The sequence below is a fragment of the Hyperolius riggenbachi genome, chromosome 2 (assembly GCF_040937935.1).
Source record: "Hyperolius riggenbachi isolate aHypRig1 chromosome 2, aHypRig1.pri, whole genome shotgun sequence".
In the NCBI taxonomy this organism is placed as follows: Eukaryota; Metazoa; Chordata; class Amphibia; order Anura; family Hyperoliidae; genus Hyperolius; species Hyperolius riggenbachi.
The window spans coordinates 182,223,450-182,239,424 of NC_090647.1; the positions used below are offsets into that span (position 1 = coordinate 182,223,450).

The 15,975-nt window shown below is 42.9% G+C and overlaps 1 protein-coding gene across 1 annotated transcript in view; it reads left to right on the plus strand.

Annotated features, from left to right (window-relative positions):
• LMO7 (LIM domain 7) overlaps window positions 1–15,975 on the plus strand; it is a 234,079-nt gene that overhangs the window by 89,466 nt on the left and 128,638 nt on the right. The window contains exon 5 of the mRNA XM_068267863.1: window positions 15,437–15,543. Within this exon, the coding sequence (XP_068123964.1) occupies window positions 15,437–15,543 (107 nt within the window). The remainder of the gene's footprint in view (window positions 1–15,436; window positions 15,544–15,975) is intronic.

A 15,975-nucleotide genomic window follows, 5' to 3' on the forward strand; every position in this document is an offset into this window, starting at 1 on the left:
ATCCCGTCGATTGCTCCGTGCAGGAAATTAGTCGATCGCCCGTGGGTAGGGAGCGCATCGCTAGCGGCGTACGATCGACGCAGGTATACATTACCTGAAGCTGGCTCCCGGCATCTTCTCCGCACCACCTCCCGGCTAGCATCTTCTCCGCATCACCTTCCGGATCACGACATCCGGCATCCGTGTATAACTTCCTGTGTCACTGCAGTGACAGCGGAAGTACAAATAGAGGGCGCTCTATTTGAACTTCCGCTGTCACTGGAGTGACAACGTTATACGCGGATGTCATGATGCGGAGAAGATGCGAGCCAGGAGCCGATCCGGAGAAGATGCCTGGGACCAGGCTTCAGGTAATGTATGCGGGAGGGGGGGTGGGGAGGGAGAGACAGCGGCAGCTCGGCAGATGGTGAATCGGTTTCAGGCTGAAATCTATTCACAATCTGTTTGCAGTAAAGGCAGCCATACGATCCCTCTCTGATCAGATTCGATCAGTGCATGGCTACCTTTAGCCCTCTGATAAGGCCACAAAGAGCTGCACTGAGGGAATAATCTGTTCCATGAGGACATACAACAATTGTATGCACACCATGTTTGTATTGTTGCATCCTTAGTTTCCTCTGCAGTGAGTGTTGGACTCATTCAACGTAGCCTGGTTATTTCTGCAGAAATTAATTATACTAGATCCTTGCTCACAGCCCATGTGCACAAAAATCTAATTGCAATCTTGTGCTTCACACCTTTGGGCTAGGTGGACTTTGCAAAGCAACATAAAGGAAGTAAACTGATTTTAGTTACCTTTTTTTCCCGTTGTCTTAAATAAGGTGGTGTTAGTTTAAGATTAAGAGCTCCTGTATTTCAGTCCCGGATTTTCATATTTCCTGGCACTCCCAGAAGACATGGAAAAATGACATAATGCACACTTCATACCAATGCTGTCCAGCTAATGACCTACCAGCTGCTGTGGCCTGCCAGCACTTTTTCACTTTGCCTGCTGTTCCTCCGCTTCTCTTGCTCTCACTACAGATACATTTAAAGCCCTAGCCTGCCTGTGTTTTTATACATATGTTGACTGTATAATAATATGTAACGAAGAAAGTTTTGTGCATTGCACATTTTTGCATCATTCATTGTTAACTGACTCACTAGTTTTGCAGTGCTGTTCTCATGTCAGGCAGAACTGCAAAGCAAACTACTAGTCGTTCAAACTCCCTAAACCCATCATCACCTATATGAATTAGTCATGGAGGAGCCAGGGGAAGGTATCAGTCAATGTAACAGAGGGGACCCTGCCCACCTCCTTTTCTGTCCTCCAATGGAAGAGGTGGAAGGGGTCAGGACAGATCTCTGGTTCATGTGATTTATCCAAAATGAATTTCTCTGCAACAACTGCATTAAATATCAAAATTGTGAAAGCAGTAGCATAATCTCCTATTCACCTAACAAACAGAAGTCCGAGAGGATGGTTTAGAGCAAGGTTTCTCAACTTGGTCCAGAAGTACCCCCACAGTGCATGTTTTAAAGAAAAACACATTCACAGGTCAGGTAATTAGTGTCTCTGCAGAGCTCATTAACTACCTCTGTGGATTTCCTCAAAACCATGCACTGTTGGGGGTACTTGAGGACTGAACTTTACCAAGCACCATTTTTAGCACCCATGGTTTCTCAACAGCACATTAAATATGCACGCGAACAATGTGGCTCATCAATGAGAAACTTTCAATTTTACCTCTTCCTTTCATAATTCAAAGTTTAGCAGAGTTTTAATACCCTACTTCCATGGCAGATACGGACTGATGTGATTATTTTATTGCACACATTAGCAGAGAGCAAAAAAACTTTCATCCGTGATGGGGGAGTGGGAGTAGAATACTGTGCTTTAAAGGGTTTAAAGAAGTCACAGATCCTATCTTCACACCTTCCCCTGGAAAAATGATGGGCAACTAGAAGGGGATGGGGGAACATGGCAGCTCCTATAGCTGTTAACCAGGAAAAGAAAAGTGGCATGGTGCTTGGTTCCCTTTTAACTGCCTGTGGATTTCTTCAAAACTTGCACTGTTGGGGGTACTTGAGGGCTGAGTTGTTGAGGGTTGAGAAACCCTGGTTTAGAAATGTAAAGTCTTATAGGGACACTGGGAACTGGGGCTCATTGTTGGGGTTGTAAAAAGATGGGATTATCTGTGGGAAGCTGGGACACCTAATGAGGACACTGGGAAGCAGGATCACACTCTAGTTAATAATGGAAAGCTCGAACACCCATTGCAGAACACTAGGAAGCTGTGGTACATTATGGGAACATAGTATGGGAGACTCTGGGAAAATATTAATTCACACGAGTATTATACCTGGTGTATGACTTTTAAAAACTGTTACTGGTTTCTTCTGTTTTTATTTTATTTTAATTTTTATTTTTTTTAATTTTTTTTTTAGACTTCATTTTGGTTTAGGATGAATTACAGGGATTACTCACTAAACACTAATGGGACACCTACTTCTGTACTGTAAGCATCAGTATGGGGTACATACAAAAACTACCATTACAAACCCCATACACATAGATTATTATTTACAGTATGGGAGATAGAGTTCACCTTGAGATAAATTGTGTGACTGTGAAAAGTTCTTCTAGGCTTTGAGGGCCATGTCACCTGATGGTGACCAGCACCTCCGAGTACACTGAAATGCATTTTAATTGAAACACTGGCTAAGAATGATCAATAATGATATTTTTGAGTTGATGCAGAATTATGTAAATGTGTATTCAAATGTGTTCAGCTTGAAAATTGCCTGTGTCCCACCAAGGTTTAAAATGATTGGTCCATTTTCAAGCTGCAAACCTTTGTATACAAATTTAAAAAAATGAACTCAGAAATATTTGCATCTTATTGATCATCCCTATGGCGACTAGTTGTTGTGACTAGCACTAAAGATCAGAAAACGCAGTGTGAAAAATATGCAGCAGTAGAGGAAACTAGGAAGAGGCAAATCATTTTCCACACAACTGTTTTTGATAAATCAGTGAGCAAATCCAAGATGTGCTAGGGTCTATTCATAGTATGCTATGCTGTGCTGAGCTTTGTTTAGCCACTAGCTGCTCTGAAACCATAGTACAATCACCACAGACAGAATAATATTTGCTATGTTTTTACGTAGAACATGCTTGTTTTATATTATTGCCCTTATATTGTTTGGCATTTTGTCTGCACTCCGTGCTCAGTGTCATAGAAAAAACCAAACTGAAGTAAAGTTTACTAGAGGGGAAAATATCAATGGCCCAATATGCTGATCCCACTTTCATAGGCAAACGAAAGTACCACATTGACATGTTTATATACTGTATTAACTTTATTTGTGAACTGTCTGTGCTGTCAAGTTAAATTTTGTGCTTGGTATTTTTTTTTTTTTTACTTTTGCTAATTTAGAACTCGTGCTGACCTCTTGACCACTTTACAAATAGTTCTTTCTGCCAGGACAACTGGTGGGAAGGACACCAGAGGTCACGTTGGCTTTGGAAATTTATGTTCCTCTGTTAGGTTAAATGGTAAGAACGTGCAGAGTAAATTTGTTTGCGGCCTTACACAGGCTTTAACCCCCCTGGCGGTCTAAAAAATTCCGCCAGGAGGCAGCGCAGCAGTTTTTTTTTTTTTGTTTTTTTTTTTCAAATCATGTAGCGAGCCCAGGGTTTGCTACATGATAGCCGCTGCTCAGCGGCATCCCCCCGCCCGCTTTGATCAGGAAATCCTAAAGAACGGGATTTCCTGGAGGGCTTCCCCCGTCGCCATGGCGATGGGGCGGGATGACGTCACCGACGTCGGGATGTCATTGGGAGTCCCGATCCACCCCTCAACGCTGATTGGCCACGGGTGGGGGGGCGCGGTGCGACTGATAGTGGCGATTGAGCGCGGGGTGGCGGCGATCGGTGTGCTGACGCAGCTAGCAAAGTGCTAAGCAAAAAAAAAAAAATTAAGCAAAACGGCCCAGAAGGGCCTGAGAAAACCTCCTGCGCGGCTTACCCCGAACTACGGGGTTACCGCCAAGGGCCCTTAGCTAGTTCAAGAGAGTCTGAAGCCTAAAAAATTACTTTTTTTTTTTTTTTTTTTTTTTTAATAGCCAGTCCTCTTCAGCATTAATGCCATAGCTGAAGCGCCACATCCCCGTGGCAGAACAAGGTTTTATCCCCCTCTTCACCCCCAAATCCTTGGGCAAGAATCCACGACTTTCCAGGTTGTGGATTTTGCTGTCCGGGGAGGCAGAGCTTTGCTCTGTAGCTCTGCCTCCAGTCGCATCAATCTCTGTGGATCTCTGCCTCTCCCCGCCCCTCTCAGTGAAAGAAGACTGAGGGGTGCGAGGAGGTGGAGATCCGTGCAGATTTATGCGAGTAGAGGAAGTGCTCTGCCTCTACCTGGAAGGCGCCTCAAATTTTGCCCTGGGGATTTCGGGGTGATTAAAGAGACTCCGTAACAAAAATTGCATCCTGTTTTTTATCATCCTACAAGTTCCAAAAGCTATTCTAATGTGTTCTGGCATACTGCAGCATGTTCTACTATCACCATCTCTGTAATAAATCAACTTATACTTAACACTACATAATATAGACATATGGCAATGGTAGGGATTAGATTGTGAGCTCCTTTGAGGGACAGTTAGTGACAAGATATATATATATACACTGTACAGCGCTGCGTAATATGTCGGCGCTATATAAATACTAAATAATAATAATAATAATAATAATAACTTATCTCTCTCGTCAGACTTGTCAGCCTGTGTCTGGAAGGCTGCCAAGTTCTTCAGTGTTGTGGTTCTGTGATGCATCTCCCCCCTCCAGGACCCTCTCTGCACACTGCTGTGTGTTATTTAGATTAGTGCAGCTTCTCTCTGCTCTATTATCTTTTACAAGCTGGATAAATCCTCCTCTGAGCTGGCTGGGCTTTCACATACTAAGGAATTACATACAGGCAGAGCTGTCTGCACTCTGCAGGAAGAAACAGCCTGACACTTCAGTGGAAGATAGCTGCAGGGGGACAGAAACACACAAATGATCTCGAGAGATTCAAAAGGAAGGGTGTATACAGCCTGCTTGTGTATGGATGTATTTTCTATGTGTGGACATACTGTACATCAACCTACTTCCTGTTTTGGTGGCCATTTTGTTTGTTTATAAACAAACTTTTAAAAACTGTTTTTAACCACTTTTAATGCGGCGGGGAGCGGCAAAATTGTGACAGAGGGTAATAGGAGATGTCCCCTAACGCACTGGTATGTTTTTGTGCGATTTTAACAATACAGATTCTCTTTAAGGCCTCGTTCTGCTGCGGGAATGAGGCATTTCAGCTATGGCATTAATGCTGAAGAGGACTGGCTATTAAAAACAGGTAATTTTGTAGGTTTCAGACTCTCTCTTTCAGACTCTTATTTAGTAATGTATATGATGGGGGCAGCTGATTAAAGCGGACCTGAACTTAGAACTTCCTCTCTGCTATAAAAGATACACAAAAGCATAATAACCTTTAAAGAAAAACATTTGTCATGGCTTGCTCACATTATCATTTTCACTTTTTTTTTTTTGTAAGCACTGGTGATTTATAAAATTGCCTTAAAAGCGCTTCTGCAATGTTGCTCTATGTGAGTGTTCCCACATGAGCGATAAGCTTTCTATCCAAGCGCAAATGCAGGTCCTGCACCATTTTCTGAGTTTGCGATTCAGAATAGCGGATACGAAAATCTCTAAGCGCTTGAAAAAGTGATTTGAAAAGCGCTTTCCCGAATGCTTTTAATGAATAAATACATTGTATTTATTCATTTCTGGGGCAAAGAGTTCACTTCCTGACTAACGTCAGGAAGCGAAAAAAACATCACTACACAAATGCGCTTAGAAAAGTTCTTTTCTAAGCACTAAGTGCTCTAAAAGCGCTTTAACAACCGCTCAATAAATCGCTCAGCAATTGCCATAGCGCTGGTGATTTATGTTTAAAGAGGAGCTGTTAGGTATAGGGTCTCAGAGAAAATAAACACATATATCAGTAGCTAAAGATTGGCTGTACTTACATTACATATGCATTTCACTGTCCACGTTTGGATTTCACAGAATTTGTATATAGTATATGCAGAGATAGATGCTCCTGACAGCTCATGGCAGGCTCCATGTTTGTGAAGCCAAATGTGTCGTCATGTCCTGCCTGCTTCTGATCACAGATAAGCTCGTTCTTGAACAACACGGTGTGCAGTGAATATTAATGAGCCATGTGGCTAGGAACAATAGCTGACTCCTGCAGTGAAACTCTGCCCCGAGATTTATCAGTGTTTCGTGCTGGACTGATTAGAAGCTCCTGTACCGTCTCATTAGCAGCGGAGGGGAGGGCCCCAGAATGCTTTGCAGTTTAGCTGCGGCTTGCGTCTTTATGGGTCTATAACAGACTTTAAGATAAGCACACATCAAAGGTAACTGAGATGTTTATCCTCACTAATGGCTTTTGAGCTTCCTTCTAAACTGTTTAACACAGGAGAATAGAGGTTTAAATTAGCTTCTGCAGCCTGACAGTTACTCTTTAAGACCTCACAGCTGATACAAATCTGCAGTTTGTCTACTTACTGCTTTCATGGAAGCCAACATATATTTATCCCTGTGTTTACAAATTAGCTGCTTGGCCATGGCAGCCAGCTGACAGCTAAGATCAAATTACAGTTGTGATTAGTCAGATGAGGGGGAATTAGAGAGGCTAAACGCTCTAAATACATACAAGGTGCATTTCTCTGTTTTCCTTCTGTCCTCTGTGCGAGAGTTCAGGTCCACTTTAACTCTGTGCTCAAAAGGCAAAACTGACTGCTGCTCCTTCCCAACGTCTCATTAGCCACTATACATGGTAAACTAGCTAACCAGAAATTGGCAAAAGAATCGCAAATCATCCTATACATTAAACTATGCATCTACATATGCGCACCACATCCACTACCCATAATGCGAACCCCACAGCCGCCCAAAACCTGCATGCACACCCCACAACTGATGCTCTGCATTCATGCATAATTACAACCTTCGTTTAGTATACAGGTTTTCTGGCAAATCGGTTGTTTTATAAGCAGTTACTGCTTAACTGTGCAGTTTAACCACCCTGGCGTTCTGATTAAATCGCCAGGGTGGCTGCGGGAGGGTTTTTTTTAAATAAAAAAAAAACTATTTCATGCAGCCAACTGAAAGTTGGCTGCATGAAAGCCCACTAGAGGGCGCTCCGGAGGCGATCTTCCGATCGCCTCCGGCGGCAAGAAATAACACGGAAGGCCGCAATGAGAGGCCCTCCGTGTTTCGCTTCCCTCGTCGCCATGGCGACGAGCGGAGTGACGTCATGGACGTCAGCCGACGTCCTGACGTCAGCCGCCTCCGATCCAGCCCTTAGCGCTGGCCGGAACTGTTTGTTCCGGCTACGCTGGGCTCGGGCGGCTGGGGGGACCCTCTTTCGCCGTTGCACGCGGCGGATCGCCGCGCTGCAGCGGCGATCAGGCAGCACACGCGGCTGGCAAAGTGCCGGCTGCGTGTGCTGCTTTTTATTTGGTGGAAATCGGCCCAGCAGGGCCTGAGCGGCAGCCTCTGGCGGTGTTGGACGAGCTGAGCTCGTCCAGACCGCTCAGCAGGTTAACTACTCTACGACCGCTCCACGCCAATGGGCGTGGCTGCGGCGGCAGCCCCAAGACCACCTGATGCCAAGTGGCGTCAGGTCCTGGAGCCAGCTACTGAAGGAGATTGCGCACAGGCTGCGCGCGCATCTCCTTCTCGGGGGGGCGGAGCTCTGCCCCGCCTTCAGTCTCCGAGCGGCAATCGCCGTCTATTTACATGTACAGCGCTGCGATAGGCAGCAGCACTGTACTGGGGACAGCCGTGTGACACGGCTGTCCCCTCCATAGGCTGGGCAGTGATCGGCTGTCATAGGCTGAAGCCTATGACAGCTGATCACCCTGATTGGCTGGCAGGAGGGAGGGAGCAGGGGAAATCAAATAAAAAAAGGCCATTTTTTATTAAAAAAATAAAATATTTGTATAAAAAAAAATTAAAAAAAAAAACAACAACTTTGGAGCGATCAGACCCCACCAACAGAGAGCTCTGTTGGTGGGGGGAAAAGGGGGGAGGATCACTCGTGTGCGGTGTTGTGTGGCCCTGCAGCTCTGCCCTAAAGCTGCAGTGGCCATTTAGGGAAAAAATAGCCTGGTCTTTGGGGGGGGGTTTAACACTGCGGTCCTCAAGTGGTTAAGCCCTCTTTTCCACGGGTAGTGGATAGGCAGTGAAATGCCTCTCACACTCACAACTGCTCACTGCTGCCTGTAAATTGCTCACTGCTGCCTGGTAACTGCTTGGTGAGCACACAGTTCAACTGCTCGTGGAATAAAAGGCCTAAGGGCCTGTACACAGTGCTGCACTTGCTTTTAAAGGGAGGGTTCACGGAGTTAAAAAAAATAAAAATACTAATCCACTTACCTGGGGCTTCCTTCAGCCCATGGCAGGCAGGACGTGCCCTTGACGCCTCTTCGGTGGCTCACCCGACCTGGACGGCTTCCTGGTCGGGCTCTTGTGCACTCCAACATGCGTCTCACGTGGTCACGTCATCGGACGTCCTCCAGGCTGTACTGCGCAGGCGCAGTAGTTCTGCACCTGCGCAGTCCGTAGGACGTCCGATGACGTCAGCGCGACCGCGTGAGACTCATGTTGGAGCGCAAGGAGAAGCCCAACCAGAAAGCCGTCCAGGTCGGGTGAGCCACCGGAGAAGACCGGGAGCCTCCGGAGCGGCGTCGAGGACACGTCCTGACTCCCACAGGCTGGAGGAAGCCCCAGGTAAGTGGATTAGCCCCAGGCAGCAGTGAGCAGTTACCATGCAGCAGCAAGCAGTCGTGTGAGTTTGAGAGGCTTTTCACTGTCTATCAACTGCTTTTTGAAAAGAGGCCTAACACTAGAAGTAAATGGATGGTTAACGAAATGCTAATAGTTGAGTTGAAACAAATCTCATCCTAATTTTATGCAAATTTATGTGGTTTGGAATGTGACCAATTGACCACTATCGCCAAAAATTTTAAAATTTAAAATGTGTAAACGTATACAAATAAGTGTTCTTCTTCCAGTGTAAAAATCTGACAGAACCAACAGGTTTTGGACTAGTCCATCTCTTCATGGGGGATTTTCAGCAAGGCTTTTATCCTTTATAAAGACCTTCCCTGAAAAGCATTTATACAATTATGCTGGCCAGCTTTCCGGCTCACAGCTAAATTTTTTGGCAGTTGGACAGAGCAACTGCCATTCATTAAGTGCTTTTGAAAATAAACAAAACTCTTGAGAATCCCCTATGAGGAGATGGGCTATTTGAAAACCTGTCGGTTCTGTCAGATTTCTACTACCTACTGTAAGTGACAGCAAGATAGGAGAAAAGTCATTTATGCTCATTTTACTGTGAAAGAAAACACACTACTTGTATGTATGTGTTTATATGTATTTTAAATTTGACGATTTTCGCTATAGTGGTCTTTTAAGTGAACTACTATATTTGACTAGTCTAATTCCAAACTGCATCGATTTACATAAAATTAACATTACATTAGCATTAACTGAAGAAAAAAAAAAACAAAAAACCTCAAACTGTTTGTACTGAATAATTGTGATTGTAAGCTGCTTGTGAACAGGCAGCTCTGGACGGTGATGTGCCAGAAACAGGAAAGCAAATGCGAGCGTCTCCTGATAAGGACCAAGCTTTGTTTGCTGAATAATTGGGTCGGAACATCTTAAAAATGACTGGTCTTGTGTCCACAGTATACAGTGATCAGTACCTACTACACGTGGTTCAAAGGAGGACGATCTGTAAACCAACAGGGTCCTGGATACCTAAGGTTCGTTCTTGCATGTGTGGAATGAAGGCTAGTTTGTCTGGTCCAACTGTAGAACAAATTGCTGGAAAACTGAATGCTGGCCATGAGAGAAAAGTGTCAGAAAACTGGAAGCATTGCAGATTGCTGTGCAGCCACAGACCAGAGTGCCCATGGTGACTCTTCTACACAAAGTGCATACAGTGGGCATGTGAGCATCAAAATCGCATCATGGACCAAAAATAGCTTATCCCTACCTTTTTTCTTTGGCCTCCAATTTCGCCAAAACTCAACCTAAGTGCACATCTGTGCAATGTGCTAAAAAAAACAAGTTCTTGAATGGCTATACCCTTAAAGATTTCCACCCAATGTTCCAAAACGATCAATTCCTTTCTGAAAAGAATGTATTCAGAAGGAATCAATACCTGCCATACACTGCACATCAATATCCAATAGATTCCAAACTGCAGAGCTGCACTGTTGGATGCAGTCCAAAACTATAGTCCAGTGTTTCTCAAACCTGTCCTCATGACTCCCCAACGCTGTATGTTTTGCAGACAACCGCACCTATGCACAGGTGGGGGTAATTAGTGTCTTAGCTAGGTGGATTCCATGTAGCTGAGACACTAATTACCCCACCTGTGCATAGGTGAGGTTGCCTGCAAAACATGCACCGTTGGGGAGTCACAAGGACAGGTTTGAGAAACACTGCTATAGGCCATTAATCTGCCAATGCGTTTGCTCCGTCTGATTGTTTTAAATTTTCCATTGTCAGATCGATGCTTATGATTAATTTTTAGTCAAAATCGATCGAGCTGACATTTTGGGGAATTTATTCCCAGCAGATTAATCAAATCAATCAAGTTGAAAAATCGATGTGTTTGGGCACCTTTACAATTGTGGAGGAGATGTTTTCACAGATGAGGGCTGTTTTGGTGGAACAAGGTGGACCAATGCAGTGTTATACAGATGGTTTTCAGAAGTGCCATTAACCACTTCAGCCTACAGTGTTTTCACCTTATGCATCCAAGCAACTTTCACCTCCCATTCATTCACAAATAACTATCACTACTTATCACTCTGAAATGGTCTATATCTTGTTTTTTCAGCCACCATTTAGGCTTTCTTTGGGTGATACATTTTTCTAAGAATTATTTTATTCTAAATCAATTTTAACAGGAAGATTAAGAAAGAATGGAAAAAATAATTTCTCAGTTTTGGCCATTATAGTTTGAAATGAATACATGCTACCGTAACTAAAACCCATGTATTTTATTTGCCCATTTGTCCCGGTTATTACACCATTTAAATTATGTCCCTATCACAATTTATGGCGCCAATAGTTTATTTTATCCACAAACAACCACTGCGCTTACTTGTACCCTGCAACAAGATCAAAGAATGCACATAGTGCCCAGTACTGTTTGCAACTGGCTACAATGGACACCCCGTGCCGCACTCCAGGGGGTAGTGCCACCACCTGGATAAAGGTAAAACTCTCAGCTTTAGTTTATTTGGAAATAAAGGTGCATTTTTTTTTTCAATTTGCGTCTATTACTATTTACAAGCTTATAATTTACAAAATGATGGTACTATACTCTTGACATGCATAGTCAAAAAATTCAGACCTTTAGATAACTATTTTTCTTTTTTTTGTTAAATAACTTTTTTTTATTTGGGTAATTTTTGGTGTGGGAGGTAAACAGTTAATTTTAAATGTAATATGTGTTTATTTAATAAAAAAATGCTGTGTTTTACTACACCAGGACTTTTTACAGTCAAAAAGTCCTGGAAGTGAACGCTCTCTTTCCCAGGAAGCATTAGGATGGGAAACTTTTTTTTTTTTTTTTTTTTTTTTTTTCTGCGCAGAAATACAGTGGCCTTTGATGAGGCAGTCTTTTTCTGCTGGGGACTTAGATCAATGAATGGAAAGGTTGTTCCTTTTCATTGATCTCAAGGCTAACGGAAGGGGGCGGGGAGCGCGCGCGATTGCGCGTCTTAGGCAGCATCAGGGCAGTCTACCTGGATGGATATATCCGTCCAAATAGACTTAAAGCGGATCCGCGATGAAAAACGAACTATAACAAGTAACTTGTCTATATCTCTTATGTACAGTTTAGATGGTTTAAACAGCAAATCTGTCTGCATACAGCTTTAATACACTATGATTATTTCTTCCTGTGATACAATGACAGCAGCCATGTTGCTTGTAAACATTACACACAGCCAAGCTTATCTGCACCATCAGCACTCACTGTGAAAAAAACCTAACCCCCCCCCCCCTCCTCCCTGCCTCTGAAATCTCTGGCTAGTAATACATCCCTCTCCTCCTGCCCAGACTGAGCTCCCATGAGCCCTTGCTACTGCCAAGGCTCTCTGAAAACTGTGGGTGGGGCTTGTTTAGTTTATAGGGAATTAGAGTATTAAAACAAAAAGTATTTGGCTTGAGGAATGCCCTATAAACAATCAGAAAGGACCACAATTATGCAATGAGTAAAAGTTCATCTCGGATCTACTTTAAGTGGTTAATAATTGAAGACCCATAAAGTATTCTTACAGCAGGGTTTACATTTTTAGAAAATCGAAATATTGCTCTATGTACCATTTTTTTCAGAGCAATTTAGCTCAAAGGAATGTGCAAAAACATTCATTCCTTTAAAAAAAACATTCTGAAAAGTGTTTTGCAAAATTGCAATCGCCAAGCACTTAGCAATTGTGTTTTTTATGCAAGTTAGAATTAATAAGTGTATGTCATTGACCATCTCTACTCTTGAACTAAACAGTTAATTTGAGCTTCAGGTACTACCTGGATGCAGAAGCCAGCATGCATGCCTCTTAGGGCTCGTTTCCACTATCGCAAATCCGCATGCGTCCAACGCATGCGGATTCGCACATGTAATGCAAGTGGATGGGCCTGTTTCCACTGTAGCGTTGTTGAGATGTGTTTTTTTTCAGAGGTGAAAAAACGCACAAAAGAGCCGCAGAATTCGCCTGCAAGTGGAATGCATGCGAATCGCATACTATGTATTTAATAGGGAAATCGCATGCGGTTTCCCCATGCATTTTTTGCCGCGAATTCGCATGCGATTTTGCATAGGTACCAATGTAAATTCACACAGACAGTGACATGGTTAAAATTGCATATACCCTCACCTATGCGAATTCACATGTGAATTTGCGGCAAAAAACGCATGGGGAATCTCATCCGATTTCATCAGGGTGGAATCCAGGCGATTCCGCACCGCAATAGTGGAAACGAGCCCATATTCTCTACCAACAATCTAAAAAAAAAAAAGTCCCCTATAATAAAAAAAAAAAAAAAAAAGTTTGAGCAACTTGTATAGTGTTGTAGATCATGGAATGCGCTTATGAAGATGAACTTCTAGTGGGCACTAGTGACTTCCTACTTCTGAGGTCAAGATTGTCTTGGAATTGGGAACTTCCACTCCGGCAGGTTTTGGCATACTAATAAAAGAAAACTAGCAAACTGTTTTTATTTTATTTTATAGGTCTAAAAGCCCACATTACCAGTTTAGACTGAATTCAGGCTACTGGCTTAAATGATTGGGGGATCACAAGTGGTTATCCAGACTTACTTGTATTTTTACACTACAAAGAACCTATGACTTCATAACTATGTATTTCTTTTAAAGTGCACCTGTACTCAGAACGTCCTCTCTGCTCTAAAAGATACGCAACAGCCTAATAACCTTTATGGCTTATTCATAGTGGAACGTTGCGTTGTAATGTGACATTAAAGTCGCAACACATCATTACAAAATGCAAAATAAGTGGTAATGTACATTAATGTTGCATTACTATCGCATACATACAGTACAGGTACAGTAAAGCATACAGGCAATGAAAAGTATGCTTTCGTGTGCGTTTAGAGATAATACACTGCAGCAGTGCATTACCATAACGCTACATGTTAAAATGCGATGCTAACGTCGCACTGTGAACGGCCCATAGGCTTATCATTGCATTGCATTTAAGAGCTTATAACACAGCTCAATGTCCCACTGTGAACATAGCCTTAAAGAAAAACATTTCTTTGTTACAGCTGATACAAATCCTGCAATAAATCTGCAGTGTTTCTACTTCCTGCTTTCAAGGAAGCAGTCATATTGTTAACATCCGGTGTTTACCAATTACCTCTCTGCCGTGGCAGACAACTAAGCGATCAAATTACAACGTGTACTTAGTCACAGATGAGAGGGAATGGGATAGGCTAAGCCCTCTAAATACATACAGGGTGCATTTCTCTGGTTTTCCTTCTGTCCTGTGGAAGAGTTCAGGTCCACTTTAACAGTCATAATGAAAGCAAAAGTGCCTCATCTGCACTTATTTTTTTACCAGGCATTGGCAATCTGGGTTTATAGGTGGTGTGGACCAGAATATATTCCACCAGGTTGACAAGGTGTGCTGTAGCTTGCAGCTCCACCCCCGCTGAGGGCACACTTGTTTAGGACCTTTTTGAGTAGCAGTTATCATTTGCCAGATCCCGGGGAGCTTCCTTGCATAGGCAAAACAGCAGAACAAACAATGATATTAAACATCCTGTGAAGCAAATGGAATGGGTGGGGCTGTTTCAATTGACTTCCATGCGGTATTTGTGTTATTTGCCTATGGGTTACAGTAGGTGTCACCACACAGAGATTGTCATTTGTTAAAAGACATTTATAGTAATTGGAGTCTCTTGTGTACGATTTCCTGGGGATTGTCTCCCTGCACTTGTATCCCATTACTGACAAGCTATTTCTCAGTGCTTGCTTTATGCTGAGAGCCAGTTAGGGTTACCACACTGTGTAAAACTGATTTGGAAAAAAAAACTGTTTTGATACTTGTTTTTTTTTTTTCTGCACTGCTGTCACTGAAATACACCTAATTGTAGGTTTCTTTGTAACCTATTTGCAGCCACAGATAGCAACACAAAGTATCATCTGAGCCTTTCATAGAGCAGTTTATAGTTGACTGTGTGAAGAAAATGCTGAACAGGTGCAGCCTGTGAGCAATGTACCACTCCTGAATTCTTTTCACTTTAGTTTTATGCGTATTTTTGTCTTTACTGTGCAAGAGCATAGTTTTGACATTTCCAGCGCTCTGTGTGTGTGCACATTCTGTCACAATCTTGCTAGACGGCCAAACCTAGATTCCAGGTGCAAGAGTCTGTCATTCAGGGCTGTGTACAGACAGAATGTCCCTCCTCCTGTTCCTCACCCTCCTATGCCTGATCTGGCAATAGTTTCTGGGTGGGTCAATGTCATTAGCTGTAGTTATTTTTAAAGTCCTAAGAGGTGAGGTTTGTCGTGCAAAGACAGAAAGAGGGCGTTTGTTTGTAGATCTGACATCAAAGTGTACTTTTCTGCTTACGGACTGCAGCAAGGTAATCTGTGTGCAGCGTCATTTGGCCATACTGATTGCAGCCAGCCCTACTGTTCTTCATGAAATATTATTACAATTCATCCTCCTTGTTTGCTGCTGTACATTCTCCTATCTCTCTCGCTTCTTGTGGACTTTGGAATTTTGGACTTTGATAAGCAGTTTTGATTTCAAGCAGCTCAGCTAAGCAATCCATTTTCTCTACTTGCCTTCACAGGATAATATTAATGTTTTCTTACGGGCGTGCGACAAACTTGGATTGAAAGAAGCGCAACTTTTTCACCCCGGAGATCTTCAGGATTTATCAAATCGAGTTACTGTCAAGTAAGTTTCAAGTCACTGAGATCTAATTCCATTGTACTTCCTGTAATGAATTGCTTTTGGGAACAGTTGATTGAATAGACTGTTGGTAAGGGAAACTGGGAACAGACAGGTGTAGAGTAAATATGCTTTGCTAATGTTAGTGTCTAATTAGGGAAGTGTTGCAGTGTAATGCAGTAAAGCTAGTCTGACCTGTATTAACACTTCTTTTACCTTTTCATGATTGACGCACAGAATACATTTGTTTTACACATTTCACTGCCTGACACGCGCTTTAGTGCACATATTAAAAACTGTGAACAAGTCCTTGCCATACTTTTCCTGGAACTCTGATGTGTTTTATAAAAACCTAGTTTCAGGAAGTTTTTACTGAAACTTTAATAGCAGCAGTTAAGAACCATGTAAGCTTGTCTAAACAGGCAGAAAAAAAGATTA